Source organism: Aphis gossypii, chromosome X (genome assembly GCF_020184175.1).
Source record: "Aphis gossypii isolate Hap1 chromosome X, ASM2018417v2, whole genome shotgun sequence".
NCBI classification, from domain to species: domain Eukaryota; kingdom Metazoa; phylum Arthropoda; class Insecta; order Hemiptera; family Aphididae; genus Aphis; species Aphis gossypii.
Genome location: NC_065533.1, coordinates 21,668,136 through 21,695,156, shown reverse-complemented (window position 1 = coordinate 21,695,156; position 27,021 = coordinate 21,668,136). Strand labels below are relative to the sequence as shown.

Genomic DNA, 27,021 nt, shown 5'->3' with positions numbered 1-27,021 from the left:
GTTATTTCTGAAACCAATTTTTATATTTTAAGCAGAGTAGAAGAATAATGAAAGCTAGTGTTGCTGTAACGATTGTCATCATCGACATTGTACATTACTCTATATGTAAAACATAGTTAATATGCTGAATAGTGAGTGTTGGCAAATGTGGTCAAGCAATTATGCTGACAAGGGTTCTTACACATCGCATACACTTTAAATAACTGACCGGGACAGCAGTGGATGACCAGTAGTGAATTGCGGCAGTCGAGAAGTGACAAAATCAGAAGAGGACCAACGACACAACACTACGCCCGATCGGTAACCGTCAGTTAGATTATACGTAATATATATATATATTATTTAATAAGATAGATTATAAGATTGTTATAAGTTTTAAGGTTTTAGTATTAAGTAGTATAAAACACATCATATATATATATATTATATATACACAGATGTAATATATATATATACGTTGAGTCTTGCTTCACATAAGGTAACCCTGATCCTCAGTAATAGTATCACCCTCGAAAGTCAAGTCCCTGAGACCTCGTTAATATAAACAGAACTGCAAGTAAACCAATACATGGAGAGGGGACGTTACACTATGCTTCAAGATTTTACAATTATTGTACTATCACAGTTGACATATTTGTATGTAATAAATACAGATTGTATAAAATTTTCCTAAAATTTAAAAAAATTATTATAAACCTAAATAACCTAAATTAATTACTGAATGGAACAAATTAAAGCAAGCATCTATTTATTTCTAAAAAAAAAAAAAAAAAATACTAAAAGAGATTTAACGTAAAAAATGTACAATATCAATGGTAAAAACTATCTTATTAATATATGATAACAAACAAACAATATAACGACCAAACAATTAGTATAAAAATGTAACAATTTTAATTTTTGACTACTAAACTAAAATAAATTAAGTATGCCATTTGTTTAACAAACATATCCATTTTACATAATATAACAAATATTTCAAATCATCCAACAAACTTAGTGTGTGAACCTCGAGCTAAAATAACATTATCATCTTTCCTAAACAATGTCACTTTTAAAAATGCTAAATTTCTTCCAAGTTTAACAGTTTCAGAATCAATAACTATTCGGTCACCAACTTTTGCTGAATTTAAATACCTATAAACAAATAATAATAACGTTAATAAAAGTTACATACAATATTAATAATTATAATTTGTTAACAAATTTAAAATGTTTAAAACCTGATAATAAATATAATTATATCGATCAAAACAAATGCAATAATTTCAAATATTTATGACCTTATCTATTATATTTTGTTACTCTCACAAAAAGATATTGGAGGCTTCAATGAATAGCCTAGTGTGGAGGCATTAACACATAATATTTATGATTATATACCTATTATTCATAGTTTAAACACCAAAATAATTTAAATTAATAAACTAATATGAATTTAAATATTTTTACAATAATTATATCCAAAATAATAAATTGTAACATTAAAAATATACATACGAAACATGAATATCAACTGAAACACCACTATTTGGTGCCGAATCGATGTCTTCAACAACTCGTGGATGAGTCAATACAGCCATACTAGACAAAACATCTACAGCGGTAGCTGTAAAACCTCCATGAAGGGTACCAAGAACATTAGTATGTTGTTTTTCAACAACCATCTCAGCAATTAATTGACCATTTCCAGCTGATATTAAATCCACCTTTATAAATATAAAATAAAATGTAATTCATTTTTAATTTATTATTTTATTAGGCTTAAATATATAATATTTTAAATAGATACTTTATTTTACAATTAACTAATGCCATAAATATAAGTCATAAAAGAAACCATATACACCTTACTAATATTAATATTTTTGCATTCGATCAAACTAGAAGTTTCAGTTAATCAATTATTATTAGAATATTGTTGGATATTATCTAAAATTTATAACTGGGTAATATATACAAGTTAAGTTTATATTGTTATTCTTCACAAAATTGTATTAATAATTTAAAATAGCTTATTTTAAGAATGAAAATATAAAATGATGCTTCCTCTTCGAAATTCAAAAAAAAAAATGTATTAATGTTAGGTACCTACCTAGTTAATTTACTAAAATGTACAATAGGTACCTACTTACTTTCCATAGTAAATGCTTCCAATACTTATTAGTTAGTTAGTTCTACACTAGGTATGTGAATATTGTAGTATAACATACAATAATTAATTAGAATGTTAGTTACTAATTGCTATTTATAATTATGCAATGAAATTAATTATACCTTATCCAAAACTCTATCATGTCCACCACGTTTGATTGAATAATTCAAAATTTTTCGTACTGAATCTAGTACTTTGTTGCTGCACATTATAATATTATATGCACCCAATAATCATACCTGTTTAACAAAATATACATCATAAGAAAATCAAAACTATTGAAACGTAAAATTTAAATGATTTAATACGTAAATATCTTACAAAGACGGATGAAATATTTTAAACGATTAAGAAAGTTATTTTAAAATCTCAATTTTTCACAATTCGTCGATTTCCTGTAGTAACTAATTAGTTTTCAATGTTTTCACTGCTTTCAGTGATAACGCAAAAATATTTATCACGCCATAAATGCACCGTGCTCTACTCGTGTTACCATAGTGATTGAACATGACGACTACAGATAAGGAGGCCGAATTAAAGAATTAACGATCTAAAGTCTAAACGTCCCAAACCTATTGCACGAAATGTAGTTCAACATTTTACTGGGCGGAATCTATGATTTTAATTCAAATTTAAATATTTTATTCTATGACCCATCATATATTATTATGTATTATTATTAAAATAATAATATTAGACCGTCTGTCAATGTCGTGTATACAGGACCTGCACGATCAAATTCATAAAAAAGTAAATAAAAATAAAGTAAAATTTAGTAAAATTTTAATCAAATTGTTCTTGTATTGATTAATAGCAAATATACCTAAATAACCAAAGTCCGTATTAGATTATAGGTATATACTTTGAAAGCAAATTTAAAAAATTAGAATAATTCACTAGGTGATGATGTTTCCTGCTGAATTGTTAAATAAATTACATTTTATTTCCTATCAAGCCAGAGTTCTTAAATGGTTTTTAAATTTTTTTTTCTACGATTTAAAACAATACCTACCTATTTATAAATGAGTAACAAATAATTTTAGTACTTATTCACATGACCATTAGCCATACGACTATAATATGAGTAATGAGTATATAACCAGTGACCACTGCCCGCTTATGACACTTTCTACCTACCTACCTTCCCTTTATAATGTATTTAAAAATGGACAAATAGCTATCACTGTGGTGTTCAGTCGTAAGTGTAGACTGTAGAGCATTGAGCAGATCACTGCGTAGTGTTGTACCCACCTAATAAATGTGTTAAATTTAAATTCCATAATAAATTATGTGAGGTCAGCCTTTATTACTAAGTATAATATACTCAAATATTTGTATTAAATAATTATATTGCTATTATAGTAATTTATTTTACTATTATATTAATATCGTTATCGTAGATTGTTTTTTTTTTCGAAAATGTAGCATTTATTATTTAATATTTATAAATTATTAAAATAGTATATAATAGTATTTATAATTTATATCATATATTATTATGATGGTTATTGCCCAAATTTTAGCCTAGACTTACTGTAGAACAGCGTTAAAATATTCGTGGTATGATTTATAAGCAATACATAAATATTTTGAAATAGCATAATGCGTTTAGTAAAAAATACAGTCTCTGCAAATAGTGTTACCTACCTATTGAATTAAACAAAAATAACCAAACTAACCTAATCAAGTTTTAGCTATTTAAAAATTGAAAATTGTATACAATTTAAATTTAATTTAATTGATTTTCTCCAAAGTTATCCAAACATATGTTATTTATGGACAGTAAAATTACGTTAATAAAAATAAAAAAATCCAAAATATGCTCTAATGTCTAATGTGCAGTAAAGAATCTAGGAAAACAATCCCCTAATAACATTCATCGGAAAAAATAGCCCCGTACCAACTAAATACATTATTCGCTTTTATTATGATTTATATGATTAAATATAATAAAATATGAAATAAAATATTATAAATATGATAAAATATGCAAGTATAGCTGCAATCAGCATTTCACATTGTCGATAATTGTCATTTGTCATTTGTACCTACATAATTTTAAAAAATTTAAGAGTAAAAAAAGTAAAATAATTATCATTTGTGTATGATTTAATATATATTATAAAATGGTTATAGAAACTTATGTCAAAAATATTTTACATAATTATATCAAAATATAGGTACATTGTAAAATTAAAAAAAAAAATTGTTATGTATTTAATTGGTATGGGGCTCTTTTTTTCTGAACACGGCAGTTAAAATTTGTATTTAATTTTAGTTATTTTACCATTTTACAAAATAAATTTACCTATATCTTGCCAAGAATAATCTACACCATAAAAATATATGTAAATTCAAGAAGTCCAAATCCTAAATAATAAAAATGCCCACTACAAACCAAGGACACAATAATACGGATTATAATAGGGATTTATCATTTATAAACACTTTTTTTTATCATTTTTTATGTAGTTATTAATTATGTTTTTTGGTTACAGTGTCAGTCGGGCTTCGGTTCCCACTTCATTGGGATTTTTTTCACTTATACTCATTACTTATAATTACCAAACAATTTTTATCTTTAATCGGTTATCTTTAAGTACTAAGTAAGTATACAATTATTTATAATATTATCATTGAAAACTCAAAATGGTCTTAATGCCTTATCATACATTTTATCAACAATCATTATCGCTATCATTATCGGTACGCGGCATATATTAATGAATTATGCAATTATAGAAGGCTTAGAGGCGATAGCCGAATTTCAGTAACATTTTAAAATAAAGCTAGTTGAAAACTTCTTTTTATTGCTCATAGACCACAGTATTATTAATAATATTACATTAAGTTTCAAAATTACTGCATTACTAACGTTTACAATTTCCATGTTCATTATTAAAATTAATTATTAATTATTATGCATTTAAAAATGTATTTTTATGTTATTTGTAATTTATATTTAACTTTAAACAATAGTTGAGTTGAGAGTAAGTATGGGAGAGAGAAAATTCACCAAAGGTTTAGGGCGGCCAGGAATGGCAGCTCAACTTCGAGAAACTGTATCTCAAGTTGTCCGTGATAGCTCAAATAACGTAAGTCTTAATTAATAATTTGTAAATTTATTTCATTTGTAATTATTTTTTTTAATTATCTAAACTTTTTTTTTGCAACTTAATATTGCTTATGTAGTTTTGGAACTAATTTTTAATCTATTATTGGTGAATCTACTAGGTTTTAATTTTTAATGATTTTACGCATATTGCATATTATTCAACAATTTGAGTGTACTATTGATGAGACTTTTTTTTAATGTTAAATAATAAAACTATTTGGGGTAATTAATCCTTAACTTCAGCTTTTTAATTAGATAATACAATATAGAATAATTAGACAGTTAACAAATATTTCTCTACCTCAGGCCATTACTGTCCTAATTTCAAATATTATTATCATTAATTTCTATTTATCTAACATTAATATTTTCTCTACTGACACTTTATGGTAGCTATATAATGATTAATTAAATATAAAATTCTGATTTTGCATTTTAAAGTTAATACAGGTAATTTTAAAATTTAAGAAGTTAAAAAGTTCTAGTTTTAGTTTTATTTTTTTTTTTAAGTTCTAGTTTTTTCTAGTTTTAGAGTTTATCTTGATTTAAAAAATAAAATGTCATAGGCAGGTAAACTATCTAATTATTCGTAAAAAGTTGCTTACCCAATTAAACAAATTCTTATCTATTAACATTATAAAGAAAATAAAATAAAAATGTAATTTACAATGTTACTTTATAGTTATTTTTTCAAAAATGTTTAGAAGTTGTGATTACTTTGAATAAATAATATTATTTTGTTTTTGGCAGCAAAAATGTTTTCAAGTAGATCCATTAGACTTTGAAGACTATATTACCAAGAACCAAACAGTTTTTCAGAATGATCCTCAAAGAGAATTATTACTTTATCCTTCTGATGATGTTTCTGTAAGTTTATAACTAAATCAAATATTTTAAATTTTAATTGCATTGATTAATCATGTAATATTTATTTGATAGTTTATTTATATTTATATATTTTTAAATAATATGAAACTTTTTTTTATACATAGCAAGTGGTACTACCAAGAAGATATCGTACTATGGACCCCAGTATTCCTTCAAATGCAGACACTACAGATTGCTCACTTTTAACAAAAAGATGTATAGAAAGTTACTTATCAAACTGGAATGTTATACACTATAAATATAGTGCATATTCAGGATCATATATTCAATTTCCATCAGAGTAATTATATTTATAAAATTGTTCTGCATTAATTTAAACACTATATATCACTTGTATATTCAGTATTTATTTTAATTTTTTTAGGGTATTTAAAAATGACGATTTCAAAGAAGAAATTTATGAGATTGACACAGATCTAGATGGATTAGATAAAGTAATACATTATTGTTATTTGGTATGATATTATTACATTGTTTAACAATTATTAAATTCATTTTTATTCATAAGGATTGGAAAACAATAAAAAACGATAGTGCTTTATTCAAACAAGGGTATTTGTATAAAGGTCCGGATGGTGGAGGAGGCGCCTCAGAACGAATGTTTGCTAATTTAGCTGGTTCAAAATCATTCAAACGACGTTATTGCATATTGAAGTAAATTTATATTTATATCTAGGGCTAGGATTTATATGCATTTGCATGTTTTTTTCCTTAAGTCCAAATTTAATGGTTGTCAGATTTGTCCACGATTTGGCTTATTCTCGTTTAAATAGAACCAATTTATTTTTGCATATTTTTGCATATTTTGAACACAATGCATATAATTGCATATTTATAGATTTTTGGAATTTTGACTTTTTTTAACTTAAATTTTCAAATTTTTATAATTTATTGTTAATTTTAAATGGTGTTTTTTTCATAAAATCGATAATTTTTGGTTTATCCGTCGAATTATTGTAAATATAAAGTATTACTATTATCTGTCTAAGAAATCGATATTGATTAACTCTAGGATAAATCGCATTATTTAAAATATGCACAAATAACCTCGTGTGATGTGGAAAGGAGTTTTAGTCAGTATAAATCTATTTTACTTTCAAATCGCTGGATGTTTGTATTTGAAAATTATTGAAACAACACATTATAGTAGCATGTAATAATGATGTAATATAAACTAATATTTATTATTTTAATGTAATAATAATACAATTTTGAATTATGATAAATAATAATACTCTAGAAATAATAAAAATTTGTTTTTGCATATTTTTGCATATTTTGGTAAATAAAATGCATATTTTACAATTTTTTATTGCATATAAATCCTAGCCCTATTTATATCATTACTAGATTTTTATTTAAATAATACTGTTTTAGCTAAAATAAATTTTTTCTTATCTGCTATAAATACAAATATATTTAATTTTAACAAATTATACATTTTTAGACAACAAGTGGATGGCACATATATATTAGAAGTTTATAAAGATGATAAAAAAGGTGATACCAAAGCAACAATTGTTATGGATTTATGTGACAAAGTAATTCGGGTAAATATTTTTAATAATTTAATGATCAACATATTATGTCATACTTGATAATCTTTTTATCATACATTGTCGTTAAATTTTTAGAATAGTAAAAAAGGCCGATTTTGTTTTGAATTACGGATGGCTGATACTGACAAAAGCTATTGTTTAGCTTCAGATACAGAGCCTGAACTTATGGATTGGATGACCAAATTACAATTAGCCTTGCAGCATAATAGTGACAAACGAGAAGATAAAGTACCAGAAAATAATAGTATGAACCATTTTGATCATTAAAACGCGTGCAATATGAGCATTATAGAATTTGTTATTGGATTATATAACTATTGAAAAAAATGGAGAGAATATCTTCATAATATTCAGTTTGTTTTAAATATTTAAACATATTAACTCATTTTATTAGTAGTTGGTTATAATTCTTAAAGTTGCCATTTAGTTTAATTTTGAGTTTGAGTTTCATTCATATAGTTATTTTGTTAAAAAATTGCATATTTAATTTGGTTTTATTCAAACATAAAATTCTATTTATTATTTAGTTTATTTAAATCATTTCTTAAATCAGTTACGTATTTTTAATTATTATAAACAAAAGAAGAAAATGTTGTTTAATTTTAAAGCTAACATTTGCAACTTAATTATTATATTAATTATTAGTGTTAAAATATTAAGTTAGATTTGGTTAAACAATGCATTTCATATCAAAATCAGATAGAAAAAGTTTCGAATGTTGTTCAAAAGTTGATTTACTTTATTTAGTAGAAAATACAGTAAATTTTTGATTATCTGCGGAATAACAAATTTAAAAATTCCCAAATTGGGAAACTTAACAAGAAAGTTCTTCCATCTTTTGATTTTATTACCCCTGGGTGGGACGGAACATTTTTATTAAATAAGAACTTTTTTTGGTAAGTTTTGAAGAGTTTTATAATGATGATTATAAACATATATACATAATTCTTATAGTTCAATGAAAGGAGACTAATAATTGAGAGTTTATTGTATGACATAAGGTTAAATATTGAAGTAGAATTTTAAAAAATGCATGTTTTTGGTAGTATACTGCAGAGTTATAATTATTCTATCTTAAAATAAAATAAAACCAATAGACCTGGTATGAAATAATGAAGCTAACTAGGGGCATGTGTTATTGTATTTAATACATTTTTAAGCGATTAGTCACTTTTATTTCGTTTAAGTTGAAAAATCTATCAATAACATAATATATTTTATGAATGAATTATTTTATAATTTTAAATTAATATGAATATTAATAAATATTAATATTAATATTTTATATATTACTTTATGCCATATTTTCTATTTTTTATTTGTCTATATGTAATATGTATATTTAAATTTTACTCTCTAATTAAATCTTTCATAATATTAAGTACATATTATGTACCTTACTAAATATTTTTTATGATGTAATCTATATTGATTCTTTACTACTGGATTATTTAGAAGAAATCACTCCTAGTGACAAGAACATGCCAATTATACCACCTAATGATAGTTTTGGTACATTAAAAGGGTTAGAACATAGTGTAAATCCTCAGTTGATGAGATACGCAAGAGAAACCGATTCGTTAAATGCACATGTACGTCAAGAAAATAGAAGAAGAATTTTTGCAGTTTATCCATTTGTACAACAAGTAAATAATATTCTTAGTATACAATTTTTATTATCGGATATCAGAAATAAAAATAATTTTTTTTAACAATTTTCATTTTTATAATATATACAACCTTTTTTTACAGCCTAGTAGTTATATTAGACAAGATGTTTTAAATCAACCAGCTGATACTATATCAGAACCATACAAAGAAAAATTTGGCCAGAGAGTTTTAATTGAATGCCAAGCATTGAGCTTTCGATTACAAATAAACAATGATGAAAACAACGGTTCCGCAAATCAAGTAATAATTGTTGCGTATTATAAAATAGTTGCATAAAGTAATTTCTATTTTAAAATATTGAGTTTTATTTTAAAAATACTTTTTTAAATAGCTAGAAAAAAATTTATAAATGTATCATTTAACATAATTTAATATATTATTTAGTACTAATGATTGAATACTGATATGAAATTAGTATATTTTCTACTTGTTTAGTTCAATTTTATTTGAAAACTTAAGATTTATCATATGATGAAATTGAACTAAAAAAATAGAAAATTTAGATCAATATTTCAAAAATCTTAAATATTAAATCTTAATCATTAAAAATGTTCATTTAAAAAATAGTATTGAGAATATAATATGTTATACATTAATTTCATAAGTTACAATTCTCAATAAAATGTAGATATTTGTATTAATTATAATATATTTCTTTTATTCTTTAAAGTATATTAATACTATGTAAATATTTGAACAATATACAATTGCTTTCCTTATCAATCATTATTAAGATTTTATAAGTGTTATATTTTATAACAAAATTTTAATTTAATATTTTTATTACGTATAGGTTGAACCATATTTTACAACAATGGCATTGTTTGATGTACGTTCTGGTAAAAAAATATCTGAAGATTTCCATTTTGATATTAACCATGACAGTATGACAAACCTACTTAATCATGATAATCAAATTGACGGTCATAAGTTTATTGAGATATCAAAAAATTGTAAAGTGACAAAGAATTGGTTATTCAAACAAAAACAAGTAATTATTTTATATAACTTTAAACATAAAAAAATTGTTAAGGTTAATGCAGAGAAATTCCTTTATAATGATAAATAATAATAACATTTCTTAGTATTATTTAAATTGTTTGTCTTTTTCCAGAATGAATTAGAAAAGAATATATAATATTATACAAATTATTAATGAATTATCACTCATTTATTCATTCTATTATACATATTTATTATTTATGTTAAGTGTTTTTTTATATTTTTAGGCAATAATGTGTATCTCAAAACCTCATTCAGATATATTCTTAGTTTTAAGAATAGATAAAGTACTTCAAGGTAGTATTGTACGTGTTTCTGAACCGTACATTAAAGCAACAACGAATAATAAAGATAACGGTTTAAAAGTATTCAAAGCTGTTAAAAATATTTGTCAAAGGTAAGTAGATAAAAATGGTGAAACTAAATATAGTTATAATAAATTATCACTTTATTTTTATTTTTTAGGTTAGGTAATTACCGAATGCCATTCGCTTGGTGTGCTCGACCTTTGTTTCGATTATATAGTTGTGAACTAGATACGTCTTCCGATTATATGACATTGTATAGACAGGAGCTTTCTAAACTAGGAGATGATGATATGATTAAAATACTAATGGAATATCGCAAGTGAGTTTTTTTATAGTTTTTTAATTTAAATTTTTAGATGATTTTATAAAAATAATTTATTTTAAGACCTGAAAAAATGAACAAATGTGTTATAATTCCTGGTCATGTCCAAATAAAAATTCAACAGTTAACCAGTCTTCCAGAAAGTAAGAATCAACAATTAATTATATTTCTTTTAAACACGTAATCATTGGTGTCCTTTAAAGTTTTAGGTAGGTAAGGTAGGTGGTATTAGTCATATACGTGCCACTTTCATTTTTACCTTTTCCTATAGTTTTTTTGTTATTGTTAAACAAATTTGCATAAAAATATTTCAATATTATAATATTTAATGATGGGTTTATTAAAATATTATTATATTATTTAACTAAATTTATCATCACAACAGTTGATTTAATAAATTATATAAATATCCAACCCAGTTTTATTTTATGTTAGTTTTTAAATTATATATAATTTTTTTTTTTTTAGATGTATTGACTACATGTTGGACTGCAGTTAAACCTTTTCCTACTCCACCTAGTCGAGATCATCCAATCATTGAAATTGCAGAATTATACCCAGAAGCGCATCCACAAACAACTTATATTAATCATATTTATGTGTATCCACTGTCTTTGGCATTCGATACACAAAAGCATATTCCTCGAGCTCGAAACATTACATGTATGGTTCAACTATTTGATAGTGATAATATTGACTCTAAGCCTATTAAGGTAATTTTATATTTAAGTTATTTTTCTTTTTGAAAAATGATTTTAAATATTATTTCAATATATTATAGTGTATTTATGGAACACACGGTCAATTATTGAGTTCCATGTGTACTAATGTCTTATACCATAGTACAAATCCAATTTGGTATGATGAAATTAAAATAAGACTTCCAGTACACATAACTCCAAAACATCACCTATTGTTTACTTTCAAACATATTTCGGTAGATGGTTCACGTAAAAAGCAATCAAATATTTCAGTAGAAACAATAGTGGGATACTCATGGCTACCTCTTATCTTCAAATCTAAGTAATAATAATCATATTTATCTTGTCTAATTAGTATTTTACATTGTATTATAATCTCAATTGTATTTTATTTATTTAGAATCAACGTGGATACCAAATGTTTACCCGTATCTGTTGGTTTACCAGCTGGGTATTTATCAGTACAGCCATTTGGTCTTGGAAAAGGAGTAAGCGATTTATTTTCTTTAATACAGTTAATTGTTATTTGTACATGTTACAATATAACTTGAATAATGAATTTCTTACACTAAATCAATCATCCTGTTATACTTATATGTAATTAATGATTAACTATTATAATAAAATTTAAATTAAATTACTTTAATAAGAACATGTGAATGAATACTTATATATTTATTTATTTATACTATTGCCTATTTTTATTGTATATTTTTGTCTTTTAATTATATTACAATAAAATTGAATAAATTATAAATTATTAGTATCTGTTTAGACTTAAAACACATGGTTAAATATTAGTTGTACTTAATTTTATAAAAATGACAATTTTAATTGTTAGAAAACTAAATTGGATTTTATATTTAGTTAATAACTAAAGTATCAAAATAAAATGAATACAATTTAACTAACTATTAATTATAAAGTTTAATACTTTTAAATAGTATAAATTTATAAGTAGTTTTTATTTATCTCAAGGCACAATTTTTAACTGTGGGTGATTTAAAAATAATTCAGAATTAATGATTTTTCATTCTGAAGATTAATCTAATTTTCAGTGATGTTATCTTCTCTATTTAATAATCATAATTAAACATTATTATAATATTATACATTATATTTGTTATTTATTTTTTTTTAATTCATTTAGTATTGTGGGCCAGAAGTGTGTTGGATAGACGGACAAAAGCCTTTATTTTCATTCAAGTGCCATTTGTTATCCAGTATTTATTCATCAGATAATCATATGCAAAACCTTTTTGCACATGCAGAACGTTTGGAACATAGTAAAATAACTACCATCATACCCCCTGAAACGGAAACATGTAAAATATTAAAAGTAATATAGACTTCTATTAAAATTAAATATGTGTTACCAGAATTAATGACAATGCTTATTAAGGAAAGGAAATAATATCACTGTACATGTTTTAATTTTCTAATAATATCATATAATGATTCACATTACATAATACAATAATATGTTTAGAAATAGCAGAAAAATAATATAATAACTATTAGTTTAATTTTTTTTTATATATATATATTTTAATTTAATTTATGTGTTTTAATTATTTCTGGTAACATAATATAAACAAACATAAATTATTTTTATATTGTATTTCTTAGGCATCGCACGCAATTGATTTAATTTCTGTAATCAACTTTTTACCAACATTATTCAATCAGTTATTTAATCTGCTGGCATTTACTTCTTGTGCCAATATTGCAAGTAATATAATTAGGTTATTGGTTCATATAGTAGATTCAATTCAAGAATCTGGTCGATGTGACATATTAAACATTTACATAAAGGTATGTGATTAGTTACGTTATTTATTATATTAATTTATTAGTTTATTAGACAATAAACGATTCATATAATACATATAATAATTAATAATCTCTTTATTTTATAATAACAATATCTTTATGTTATAACTTATAACTATATTATACGATCAAATTCTAAATAATTTCTGTAAATTGATAATGTTAAATATTCTTTTTTTTTTTATTGTACAAGTACTATACAAATTTAAGCTTATTAGAATGTATTCTTTTTAGTATATTCATTGATCCATAAATTAATTTATAAAAGTTAAATTAAGTTAGATAGATGCTTCTCAATAAAGAGAATTTGTGAAATAAGTACAGTATTTATTTTTTTTTCTTTTGAATAAAACAAACTATTTTTAAGATGTTAACATTTATAAGTAACTAATAATGTAAATCTACATATTTCATTTCAGTTAAAAATTATAAGTTTTTAAAATTAATAATAAAAATGCCAAAATTAAACCAAATTTTAGGTTGTATATGGTATAAAGTTTTTGAGAAATTGTTTTAAATGTAATCATTTAACCAGATGTTTTAGAGAAGATCACAAAAACAACCTAATCAATAATTAATATAACAAAGCCCATGAAAAAATAATAGCGTAATAATTTCTCGTTTTTCTATCTTGTCAAGAATACCTAAAAATGTACTTAAATTTAAATATTAGTTAAATAGTTTATAAGATAATTTTTATTTATAATATTTTAATACTGACTTTTTTAATAGATCAATAATAATAATGTAAATCTTTTTGATTTAAATTTTCAGTATGTTTTTACTACTCCTGCAACAAATACACCTAATAACACTGTGCACGATCAACTCCTAGCTCATTTACCAAGTTTACTGAATCCGGATAATACAGATTTTTTATTAATCAATAAATTTCTAGTCAACTCAAACTTTTTCTTTCAAATTGTGATAAAGAGTATGGGACAATATTTATTGACATCAAACAGAATTAAGGTACAATTATAATTTTATTAAAAATGCCTTTAATTTTATTAAAGGTATGTTAATGGTAATAGTATGTTAATATTGTCAAATAGAAATAATAAAATTATAAGAAACTTATATGAACAATATTCTTCCATGGTTATTAAATTAAAATTACTGTGTCATTAAAGTCACTATATTTAAAATTGATATAGTGATTATTTTAGTGGTTGCTGGATAAAAATTTAATATTATAATATTAATACAATTATACCATTACTTATTTCATCAATTTTTATCTACCCCTAGTATTATAATGTGTATTTCATAACTTGTATATATTCTTTAATATATGTTGTGCACTAGTGTACATTTTCTATCAAACTATTTCTAACTTATATTTTTTCTTCAAATATGAATTATGAAACTTATTAGTAAGTTAATTTTTTAAAGCTTTGTTACTTCTATAAATGTTTTATTAAGTAGCCCAGGTTAGGTTAGGTCAGCCTTCCTTCCCCATAAATTTCAAACATATCATGATGCTATGCTATGGAAATATTGCAAATATGAGTTGATAAATATAAGTATTTCTTTTTTAGAATGTAATGTTCCCTTAATATTTAATATTTAATTACCAAACCAACTGTAATAAAATTATTAGAATTTAAAGATCATAAACAGAAACAAATTGTTATTTAATTAGTATAATAAATATTTTCTTAACTATTGTAATTTTTAAAAAAAAGTATACTTGAATGTGTGATATATATAATATAACTGTATCAGTTTTGCAAACACAAATATATATTTTTACAGATGCGTCGTAATGAAAGGTTTTCTTCTGAATATCAGTCTCGTGTTCATCATATGTTAATAGAAGTACTATTGCCATATATCACGCTTAAACACAAAGAAATGCCATCACAAGTCGCCAAGTTGAATATGGCTACTGGTCATTTCTTAAAGAAATGTTTGACATTCATGGACCGGGGATTCGTATTTCGACTGATAAATGTATATATTAATACCATGTCAACTTGTGATTCAACTTTTGTTAGAAGTGCAAAGTTATTATTCATGAAGATAGTTATATCACACGAACACTATGTCTCATTTAATTTACCAGTCCAAAATGGGCAAACGCCACAAGGATGGTCACCACATTCTCAATACTACATGTCAGATGAATATTGTCGTCATCATTTCTTAACGGCAATATTGTTGCGTGAAGTTTCAAATTCGTTTTGCTTGCCATATGAATACCGTCACTCAGCTATTGCATGTTTTCGTGATTTACTTGCCAAACATGAACTTGATGATCGATATCAATCTAAGGTAAATAATAAAGTTCTTCTTATTATTTTTTTTTTAATTCATTTTTACTGCTAGTAGGTATACGTTAGCTTTAAATGATACCATTAATGACTATTATAATATATATATTTTTGAATTTGAGCCAAAATATATTCTTTTTAATTATATGTGGTTTTTAAAATATGTCTATAGATCATGAAAAGTATATTTAGGTTCAGAGGATCCTATTTTATTTTTTTCTCTCTGACATTCATATTAAGGAAAAAATTCAATATTGTAAAGAAATCAATACACAAACACAGATAATGTTTTATAATTTAAGTTTGACAATAAGTCAATTCACTCTAATATTAAATTTAACTATTAATATTAATGTATGCAATATTTTAACAGAGTTTTTACCTAAGATTGATCCCAACCCATGACTTCACTCTCATACTGTCGCAATAATCAAACTAATAAATAATACCAGCATTACAATAATTAAAAAAGGTTTTTTTATATTTCTCTTAATCTCTAATACCCATCAATTAAATACCTTAATTTTTACTAAACAAACTTATTAACACGACAATAATTGATATTGATTGAATTAATTCATCTCCAGTTCCCGTATTTTATTGCTTTAATACCAATTATCATAATAATTATAGGAAAATTATTTGCAACAATTTACAATAGCAACAATCAAACATAGATCAAAATACTAAGTTTAAGTTAGGATCTTGACTTTATCATATTGTCAAACTAGTTACATGTTTTTACAAATAATTTCCAATGTGTTGTTTTTAAAAATGATAAATATTTATAAATAGTTTACTATTTATATTCATATATTTTAGCTTTAGGGATTTAAAGCACTTCAAATATGCATTTAAAATATGTATTATTTAAACATTATTATTAGTAGTAAAAATAAAAAAGATGATAGCGGCCATCGTTTTTCTAAAAATAAGATTATTTTAACTTACACAAAAATTATAACAAGCTGTGAGTATAGCAAACATATATGAAGTGTATTGATTGTATTACTGTTTTTTTTTCAATTCAGCACTTCACTTTATTTGTTTGATTGATTGAAGTATGTAGATATAGTTTTTGTATTTAAATTTGAAGAATTTTTCAAAATATGCAAAAAGAAATTTCAAGTAAGCATTTTCTTCCAATTTTTTCAATCCAAACGAAATATGCAAAAATATGCACACTCAAATTTCAGATTGAATATCACAGTATTAATAAATGAATTTATTTCTCACTCTATTATTTTTTGGAATAAATAGAAAAAATATGCAAATGCTTTAAGTCCCAAACCCTAGGATTATGTATTATTTTTTTATATTTATTATTTGTAGTAAAATTTGATTACTAAATATATTAAACATGATATGATAATATATTGTTTATTTTACAGGGACAAATGGCCCGAATTGCATCATTGTATTTACCTTGGCTCGGAGTTGTTATAGAAAACATTGGTCGCTTAGATTATAGAAAACGAATAGTTAATCAAATCAAGCGTCCTATACATTTATCTTCCCCGAGGTATTTTGATTAACATATTTATACAAACAAATATATAATTGAATAATATAATTTTAAAACTTTTGAATTTTAGACCTAAAAACCTTCCTAATGATATTGGTCCAAGAATGTCTTTGAACTTGAGAGATTCTACATATTTTGCAGCCATCGCTAGTCACTGTAAGTTTTTCTTAATATAATTTTGAATATGTTAAGAATAAAAAAAAAAAGCTTAGGAAATGTAATAAGTAGCTACAATTATGGGGAAAAAAATGTTCTGAAGAGTACAAAAATACATGTTTGCATACAATAATTCGATTAAATTAGAGCTACTTAATATTAGAAAGAGATGCTAAATGATTTTATATAAATTTAAATGTCATTAAAGTAATTCATGTTGCAATAAAAATTAATAATATTTAAAATTATTCTATAATAACAAACATTTAATTGTATACTTACGACATAATTTTATTTTTTAGTTTATAATTATATAGATTCTATATTATAGAACTAGTGATAAAATTTTATACTTTAAAATGTCTGCTACATCTTGATTATTATATAAAATATCTAGACTATTATGTAATAGCTTCAATATTACTCACCTACATTTAACAATGGTCATACTATTGCCCCATCATAATTTTATAAAATGCCAAGTTTTCTATTTTGCCGTAGTATATATATTTTATATAGGATAAATAGTAATAATATATTATATTTTTTTTTAGTAACACCATCTAAAAAATTAATCAACCTGGATCATCAACAACATGAAAAACTGATTAAAACTGATTCTAATTTAAGTATAAATTCCTGTGCTTCCAATTTATCTTCTCCCGATCGAACAAATTCTTTGTCAATATTTTCACAAGAAACAGCCATTAGAAAAAATTCTTACGTGTCTGAATCGGATGTTTCAAATAAAAATCGTCATTCTAGATCTATTAGTGGCACACAAACATATCACATTAATACAGACACCTCAGTAAATGTAGTAAGCAAATTGGAACCCGCCGAAGTTAAAGATGTTCTTGTGTGTTTTTTGTTTGTTTTGAAATATTCATCCCAAGATCAATTAATATCCTGGTGGCGTTACTGTACAGAACCAGAAATTGTAGCATTTTTTAAAATTATTGAGTAAGTGAAACTTATAATTTATAAGGTTTAATTTTATTAGTATTTTACATGGTACATATCTTTTTAATGTTTATTATTTAAAGCATATTATAATATTTTTAGAATGAAAAACACATTTCTTCATTTTTTATGGCCTATTGTTTTATGTAAAGTTAAATTATTTATCTATGATGTGATTTTAAAAATTAGTGAAAAAACTCCATTCATATTATTATGTTAAAATGATGTTACACCCAGATGTATTATTTATTCCGTTTAACAAACACATAGCATAACAAATTTGCATGAGTGGGTTAGGCTAACCTGATAGATGATCCTAATTGCTAACTAATGAAGACTATTCACTAATGAGGTTCTTTCTCAACATAAATAAAGTATAATAGTTTAATTTATTTTAAATATAACATAATTCACTGTACAACAATAATAATAAATAATAATAATACAATAATAACATACTGTATAGTGTATATATTTATATTGTTAACTTATGATTGAGCATCAAACATATGAATCTATATAAATCTTTAATAATGTATGTATTTTAATGTACAGGTTAAGTTTACAAGAGTTTCGGTATATGGGACGCCGTTACATAGTGGAAGAAACATTAGCTGCAAATAACCGTGACAATGTTCAACCAACTTCTACAACTACTACAAAGAAATCCATGACATTACCTGCCCGAATGCAACCACCATCTGAATTTAATGTGGATACTACAGCTAATTTAAATTGTCAGACACAAATATCTCAATTAACTCCTCCCATATTAAGTAGTAATGGTACAGGCAGCATTGGTCGAGTGGAAAATTTAAAGAAAGGTTATACTTTAGTACTGATAGTATTTAGTATTTTTTTTTAGTGTAATCAGTAAACTTTTTAATTAAGTATTTGTAAAATTTTTACATTAATAATATTTGAGAACCTTTTTAATCACCTTTTAATATTATTAGGTTCCTACGACCTAGGTGTTTTAGGTGTTTATATTAGTTATTATGTATTTATATATGTATCTGTTTTAGATAACTCGACCAGTGATGACAACATGGCATTTCGAGTACAAAGTGAAGCCAATCTTACAGCAGAAGTGGGTTTAGTTGTCCTTGATGCCCTTTCATCCTATTGTGTACATTTTAAGGATACTTTAATGGCATACAATGGTGAAAATGATATCATGGAGAGTGTTTTTTCCACTCTCATGGCGTTCTTATGCATTCCACAATCTACATCAGTCTGTGGACATGTGTTTGCTACTCTAAGATCGTTTATTAATAACTTTTCTTGTGTATTATTTAAAGGTATTCAAATATGGTAACTTATCTAGCTAATTTAAAACTATTAGAAACTATATATGTAACCATTTTATGTTAAGGTACTGCTCATTTAGTTGGCAAACTTTGCTCCCAATTATTAAATGGGTGTAATAGTCGGTCTTCCAAAGTAAGACAAGAATCCTGTGCTGCTCTTTATCTATTAATGCGCAGCAATTTTGAACTTTCTTCGTCAAACATTACCAGAGTTCATTTGCAAACTGTCATTGCTGTGTCACAATTGTTAGGTGACTTGACATCTGCAGGTCTTAATAACTCACGTTTTCAAGAAAGTCTCTCATTAATCAATAGTTATGCCAATAGTGATAAAGTAATGAAAAATACTGGTAAGTACAAATTAATAGTTTTAATAAAAAATAAAAATAAATAACAATTTTGTGTGTTATTCTATGAAAAACATACTACACTCATTATTAAAATATTTTAAATATCTGTAAATTTACATAGCTTATTATTTTTAATTAGAATTTCTTATAATCTTACTATTTTAGAAGTTAATTTTTCAATTTTTAGTTCAATAATATTATTAACTGAAATATTATTTTATTTTCTTAAAACTTGAGGAAAACGGAAATTTTTAGTTTTTGACAAAATGTTTTTTTGATGAACTTAAGGACTAATAACTTTAGTTACCTACTTAACAGTTTACAAAAATATGTAAAATTGTATGTTAGCATTTTCCATTTTCTACACTAAAAGTATATTTTTCAAAATAATTTGACTTACTTTAAAATATTTATAGAGATTTTAAAGTTTTAAGTTTTATTTCTATAAATGTCGATAAAAATGTTTTCGCCCTATAAAAAAAAAATTGAAAGTTTTTATACATAGTTACATTGTTATTTTAGCTGTATTAAAACATTTAAAATAGACTGGTGCAATTTATTTGTATAAGCATTTGAAGTTTAAATTTTGTCAAAATCACGAAAATGTATAAAATTATCTATAAAAAGCCTTAGGTGACAAATACAAAGTTCCTCGTGAGCATTTTCAAATTAAAAAATCTAATAAATATTTGAAAATAATTTTTTTATGTATATTTTAATTTCCAATTTAGAAAAAATTACATTCAAACAATTATTTTGTTATAACTTATAACTCATAAAACATTATTCGTAAGAATTTACAATGAAATTACAATGAATTTTACTATAGATACCTATTAGTTATTACCTATACACAATTATATTTTCAAAGTATTTAGATTAAAATTATTTTAAGCTGTTTATTCCGTGAAACTATTCACGCTGTTTTACAGTAAGATGGTGCAGCAATGTTAAGAATTTCTCATAAAAATAAACAAACGTGTTTGTTTCGTTTTAAGTAAAACACGATATAGTAATCTGACTCCATTTCGCTAAAGAGGGTTAAATTTCCATAAGTGTTCCAAAATGTTAAAATTCTTAATAAGACCATGTATTACGTAAAGCTACCAATAATACTACTTTTTAGTAGCAATAATCTGTACTTAAATTTTTATCTATGTAAAATAAATCTCTTTATACACTACTTTTGAGTCCTAACAATAAAATTACTAACATATAGAACTTATCAACTATTTATTTATCAATTGCATTATGTACCTATTTATACTAAAATAGTTATGTTTGTTAAAAAAATTTAAAAGTGTATTCATATACCTATACCGTTTTTACTAGTAACCGGTCACTGTAATTAGACGAGTTTGGGTCTTTAGGGTTTCCAATGCAAGTGAAGGATTTAACAAGACGCGTAAGGACCGTTCTGATGGCGACTGCCCGTATGAAAGATCTGAACCACGACCCCGAAATGCTGGCCGATCTCCAGCACAGTTTGGCAAACTCGTATGCGTCAACACCCGAATTGCGTTTAACTTGGTTACAGACCATGGCTCGAAATCATGATGAAAACGGAGATTTTTCAGAGGTACGCATCACACACACACATAACTATACGCAACTGTAAATAATCATACTTTTTAACTACCTACGTATTATAATGTGTTATAACTATCGAGCTTATGTTTTTTCAGGCCGCCTGTTGTAGGCTTCACATCGCGGCGCTCGTGGCTCAGTACCGGAAACTGAAGGGAACGCAGTCGTGGGGCGCTGAAGCGTTCGGGAAAATATCGTCAAACATTGCCAGGGACGAGACCGGCCTGCAGCTGGACTCCGGCGGCGGCAGCGTGGCGGCGAACGACACGCTGTACGGAGAGCAGGCCTTGCTGGAACGGCTGGAAGCGTGCGCAGTCAGTCTGCGCCGGGCCGAGCTGTACGAATGTTTCGGCGAATTGTACAAGCTGGTCATACCCGTGTACGAGCACCGCAAGGACTACCATGCGCTGGCTGACTGTTACCGGACCGTCGGCAATGCTTACGACACGGCCGTGTCAGCCCGTCAGTCGGGCCGCCGGATGCTCGGCCGTTACTATAGGGTCACGCTGTTCGGACAGGTATAGTGTACATTCAGTGTTATCGAAACTATGTTAATAAATTAATGCGATTTCTTTAATATTAAAATCGGGATGATTCGCCACTGCATATTATCCTTTGGTATTTATACGTTTAATAATAGATATTCTGGTTTTCGAAACTTTTAAGTTTAAATAATTGGTATTGGGTTGCACAAACAATTAATTAACATTTTACTGATTAATATTGTTGGGCTAACGTAGTACTTTAAACACGATATAGTGCAGGTCAAATATTATAGCCATTTAAATTAATCGATTCTTTAGGCTGCAACCTTACATTAAACGCTCTATTTTAAAGTAATGATTTAATCATTATTTTTTTTTTACTTAGAATCGAAGAATTACCTAACACGTTGACAAAATTTTTTTAGTCTAAAACAATTTAAAATTCGTAAGAAATTATTGAGAAATCTTTTTTTATTAAAAATAATGAATTTCTTAGGTACCAATATTCTTGATATATATTTTATGTTTAATAATTAAAACTTAACGAATAAAGTACTTTATTTTATTAATATATAATATATATATTAAAGACTAACGAGCTTATTATATTAGTTATTATACTATTAATTTTAAGGGTATAAGTGTAATACTTATATTAAAGTATATAACTGCTACAATCCTACTTATTGGAAGCATAAACACCTTTATATATACGTAGGTATATCATATAAATTATAAAATATACCTAATATAATATCAAATATATATTATGTATTTATATTTCACAAAGTTCAATATCATACTATTATTGTCATTATACTGAAGCTTAATAAAACTTATTCCTTATTGGCTTACATTTTTTTTGTTAAGGCATATTTTGGTGACCAACACGGCGTTGAATTTGTATATAAAGAACCAAAACTAACACCTTTATCGGACATATCTGAACGATTACTATGTCAATACGGTGACAAATTTGGCCGGGACAACGTACGCATAATTATGGATTCAAATACCGTAAGTATTATATAAAAAATATTCCAATATAAATATAAAATGTACGTTTATAGATGGTAGTTACTAGTTCATTGAATATTTGAATAATTAAATTACCTAGTTTGATTTTCTTGATTTTGTAATATTACTATAATGCTTTTGTCTATATAGATTTCCATTTCTGAATTGGACGCGAAGTTTGCTTATATACAAATCACTCACGTCGTGCCATACCATGGAGAAAAATACATGGAAATCGATAACGATTCAATTTCTGAGTTTGAACGCAATCACGACATTGATAGTTTTGTTTTCGAAACACCGTTTACACTTGGTGGCGGCCAATCTCAAAGTGGTCCGCGCGAGCAATGGAAACGACAGACTATTATAAAAAGTAATATTTCAACATTTTATATAGTTAAAATAAGTAGAAATAGAGCAAAACAATTTATCGTCAATAATTAATATTTCTAGCTGAGTATAAATTTCCATATGTCAAGAAACGTTTACGGGTATGTGCTAGACGTGAAATAGAACAATGCCCTATACAAGTAGCCATAGATGAAATGTGCCAACGAGTTCGAGAATTGAGACAAACTGTTTCTGCTCAGCCAACGGATGTAAAAAAATTGCAACTACGTTTACAAGTACAAAATTTATATTAATAATATATTTTATTCAACATATAATATAATAGTATTAAAAACATATTAATTAAAGAACGTTAAGTACCTACTACTTATACTTCTTTTCTGAGGTTTTTGTAATTTTCGTGGGTTTTTGATAAATTTAAATACTACCTACCTAATATAAGTGAAAAATAGTATAGGTATAGTATTCAATTCTTTTTTGTTAACATATTATATAATTTTTGATGCATGGATATATGGCATTGTTATTATACATGTATGGATATTGGAATATATATCTAAATATCTTCACTTAACATACACGTTTAGGTCAATATTACGGAGAGAAACTATGGGTCTTATTCAAACCAAACATTCCAAATGAAAAAATATCTACATACATATAGAAATATAATTTTTAAATTTAAACTAAAAACATCAAAATATTTCTGTATAAGCTCGACAATACGCATGTATAGAAAAACTACATTAATTATAATCATAAAAATGATGTGTTGCATTAAATAATTACAATTTCTTTTAAATTATTAAATTTTCAATGTTGCCAAAATATTTTTTTAATGACTAAACGATCGTTTCACATCAACCACTGTATTTGAAGCATATTTGAAGAACATACTATCTGAAGGCGATAATTCTAACATTTTTAGAAGGGAGTCTGACAATCATTATTTCATTGATTGTTTTAAAATCAATATATCCTGATTTTTTTTCTGCAACAGCATAAATTTTCTTTTTTACAACATCTCCTATTTGTTCGCTTGCGAGATTTTTTTATTGCTAATTAGACAATTTGCATACTTATTATTACTTATAATTATATTAGTATATGACACAATTTCATAAAGGATTTAAGTTTTTAAAAGGCTTAAGACATTTTTATAATACTTATTTTCTTCTTTTTGTGTTGTTTTTATAGTTTTTTATGTTGTATAGTATAAAATATAATTTAAATTACTTTACAGGGAAGTGTTTGTGTGCAAGTCAATGCCGGTCCTTTGGCATATGCTAGAGCGTTTTTGGAACCTCAAGCTGTTCTTGAGTTGCAGGCGGATAAAGTTCAAGACCTCAAAGATACGTTTAGGTGAGCTTATAAAATACACTTTACACAAACATTATGCGTATATAATATAATATATTCAAATATATTCTATAACGAAAATGTATAAAAGGTACGAGAATAAATGCATAAATTATTCTGATCCAAGGGCAGAAGGAGTTCGTGTGGATATATGATGCGCCAAACCATATTTTATTTTAATCAAGTTTTCTTCACGTGAAGTGAACGTATTGGCTGTAAAAGACATTGTCGAAGTAGTGATTATTGAAATTTGTTTTTTTTTTTATAATTTATTTTTTAATAATTATCAGACTAAATAGAAGATACTAGCTGTGAGTATTCAGTATATAGGTCATATTATGTAGGTAAATTATGAAAAAAATTACTGCAGCTAGTAGTCTGAGCACAAATTGCACAAACATTAACTTAAACGATTATTAAAACTTAACATCCAAAAGTTAGCGATTTTTTTAAGAATAACTGTAAACTCAATACAATTACCTACCTCTAACAATGAGTATAGTTATATAATTATATTGTATAATTATAGTTATCACCCGTAATATTTAATATTATCATATCCGACTTATTAACAGCCATTTATTTTGATTCTCGATCGTTTAGTTTTTACATTTTACTTAACATCAAGCACGACAATCTCCCAGTTTGTTTGAAAAAAATTGATTATTATAATTTTTAATCGTTATTTGTTTTATTTTTTTTGTTTTTAAAAATTTAGAGAATTTATCAGCGCATGTTTTGATGCGTTGAAGTTGAATCGAATGTTAGTGTCTTCCGATCAAATTGAATATCAAGACGTAATGCAAGAAAACTTTTTGAAAATGTGTCGGGAACTTTCAGAGTGCATTGAAAGCGATTCTTTGTGGCGAGATGTGTTACAATCTTGTACATCTCCTGGTAACGATAGTCGAACGCTGTTTACTGCAATTAGTGGTGCGAGTCAAGATTCATCAAATGCATAACACTTGAAATACAGCTCCAATTTAAACAAAGTATAATTTACATAAGGATTCATTTTTATTCTTCAAATTGTTACTAACCTAAATATTAAATTATTTCTTGTTATTATTATTATTATTATTATTATTATTATTATTATTATTATAAATATTATAATTATTATTTATTACTATATAACTATTTATATTATTTTTATTATGACTACCGCCATTGTATAACTATCGCCTCTCCAACTTTTGCCATAGAGGCTTTGTTATTATTTCATTAAGATAATTTTAAAGTATTTAATATAGATAATCTATCTTACCTGTAATTTGTAAGGTGTAATAAAATATTTATACTTATTGAAATTAGGTTAGGCTTATTCAGTTTAAATATATTGTTCAACACCGTATTGTGTTAATCAAAATTATGGATGCAATTATCCTTCTGCACTAAGTTTACAATTATTATTAAAATGAAATTTTCTAGAATAAGATCATTTAAAATTAATTTTTATATCGTATTACAAATATATTATAGGCATGTTATTATACATAGCATTTGTATGCTTTTTTTACAAAAAAAAAAATACGTTAATTATTATTATATAATAATTTTAATGATAAAGTATTGAAATTTATGACTTATTAAGAAGTAATACACCTGTTGAAAAATAAATAAAATATAAGTTGTTAAGTTGTTTTATAACTTTTAAATCATAATAATATATTAATATACCTATCTAAGTCTTATATATTTTGCACTTTGTTGCCCATTAAAAATGACACATCATCTATGATTTAAGTTTTGTTCAATTTGTTATTTAATACTCGATGTGTTGATAATCATAACTTAAAAAAAAAAAATGATTATCTTACAATTTATATCGTAAGTGGTAAAAGAAAGTCTCATTTACCTGTCAATGGTGGCAAGTTTATTGTTAATACGAAAATTGTTAACCATTACATATTTAAAATGACTTGTTAAATAACTTAACCAAACAAAACACGATCATAGCTATAGCTGTACCATTACATGTTGAGTGCGACTTTTAATGGATGGTTTTGACCAAATAAAAATATAGCTCTAAAATGTATTCATCATAACTATTTTAATTTTTAAAACTAATGGCAACCCTTTACTAAC

At 25.2% G+C, this 27,021-nt stretch overlaps 2 protein-coding genes across 4 annotated transcripts in view; one reads left to right on the top strand and one right to left on the bottom strand.

Moving 5' to 3' along the window:
• Positions 1-811: 811 nt before the first annotated feature.
• Positions 812-27,021, bottom strand: part of LOC114119689 (acyl-coenzyme A thioesterase 13-like) — a 47,170-nt gene continuing 20,960 nt past the window's right edge. The window contains exons 1-4 of one of the 2 annotated variants that reach the window (XM_027981350.2): positions 2,477-2,623; positions 2,278-2,394; positions 1,501-1,709; positions 812-1,137 (exon numbers count right to left, since the gene is read on the bottom strand). In XM_027981350.2, the coding sequence (XP_027837151.2) occupies positions 984-1,137; positions 1,501-1,709; positions 2,278-2,364 (450 nt within the window). In that variant the 5' untranslated portion in view covers positions 2,365-2,394; positions 2,477-2,623 and the 3' untranslated portion in view covers positions 812-983. Of the gene's footprint in view, positions 1,138-1,500; positions 1,710-2,277; positions 2,395-2,476; positions 2,624-27,021 lie in introns of those variants that run through there. The other variant, XM_050208066.1, reaches the window with a different exon arrangement.
• On the top strand, positions 4,878-26,571 carry LOC114119678 (dedicator of cytokinesis protein 9). Of its 2 annotated transcripts, XR_007606384.1 has the most exons (34): positions 4,878-5,250; positions 6,021-6,137; positions 6,263-6,438; positions 6,523-6,592; positions 6,667-6,812; positions 7,606-7,708; positions 7,793-7,961; positions 9,173-9,363; positions 9,470-9,628; positions 10,182-10,379; positions 10,618-10,787; positions 10,856-11,017; positions 11,084-11,163; positions 11,489-11,733; positions 11,802-12,043; positions 12,122-12,209; positions 12,872-13,060; positions 13,351-13,536; positions 14,329-14,526; positions 15,313-15,831; positions 17,222-17,352; positions 17,426-17,511; positions 18,066-18,474; positions 19,030-19,298; positions 19,500-19,775; positions 19,850-20,134; positions 21,505-21,713; positions 21,820-22,239; positions 23,077-23,223; positions 23,374-23,596; positions 23,677-23,849; positions 24,818-24,936; positions 25,025-25,166; positions 25,652-25,789. XR_007606384.1 is itself a non-coding variant. In XM_027981328.2 (33 exons), the coding sequence occupies exons 1-33, from the start codon at positions 5,152-5,154 to the stop codon at positions 25,893-25,895; spliced, it is 6,498 nt and encodes a 2,165-aa protein (XP_027837129.2). In that variant the 5' UTR covers positions 4,879-5,151; the 3' UTR covers positions 25,896-26,571. The 2 variants fall into 2 exon arrangements, 1 of the variants encoding a protein (XP_027837129.2); XM_027981328.2 differs by lacking the exon at positions 25,025-25,166 and having other exon boundaries at positions 4,879-5,250; positions 25,652-26,571.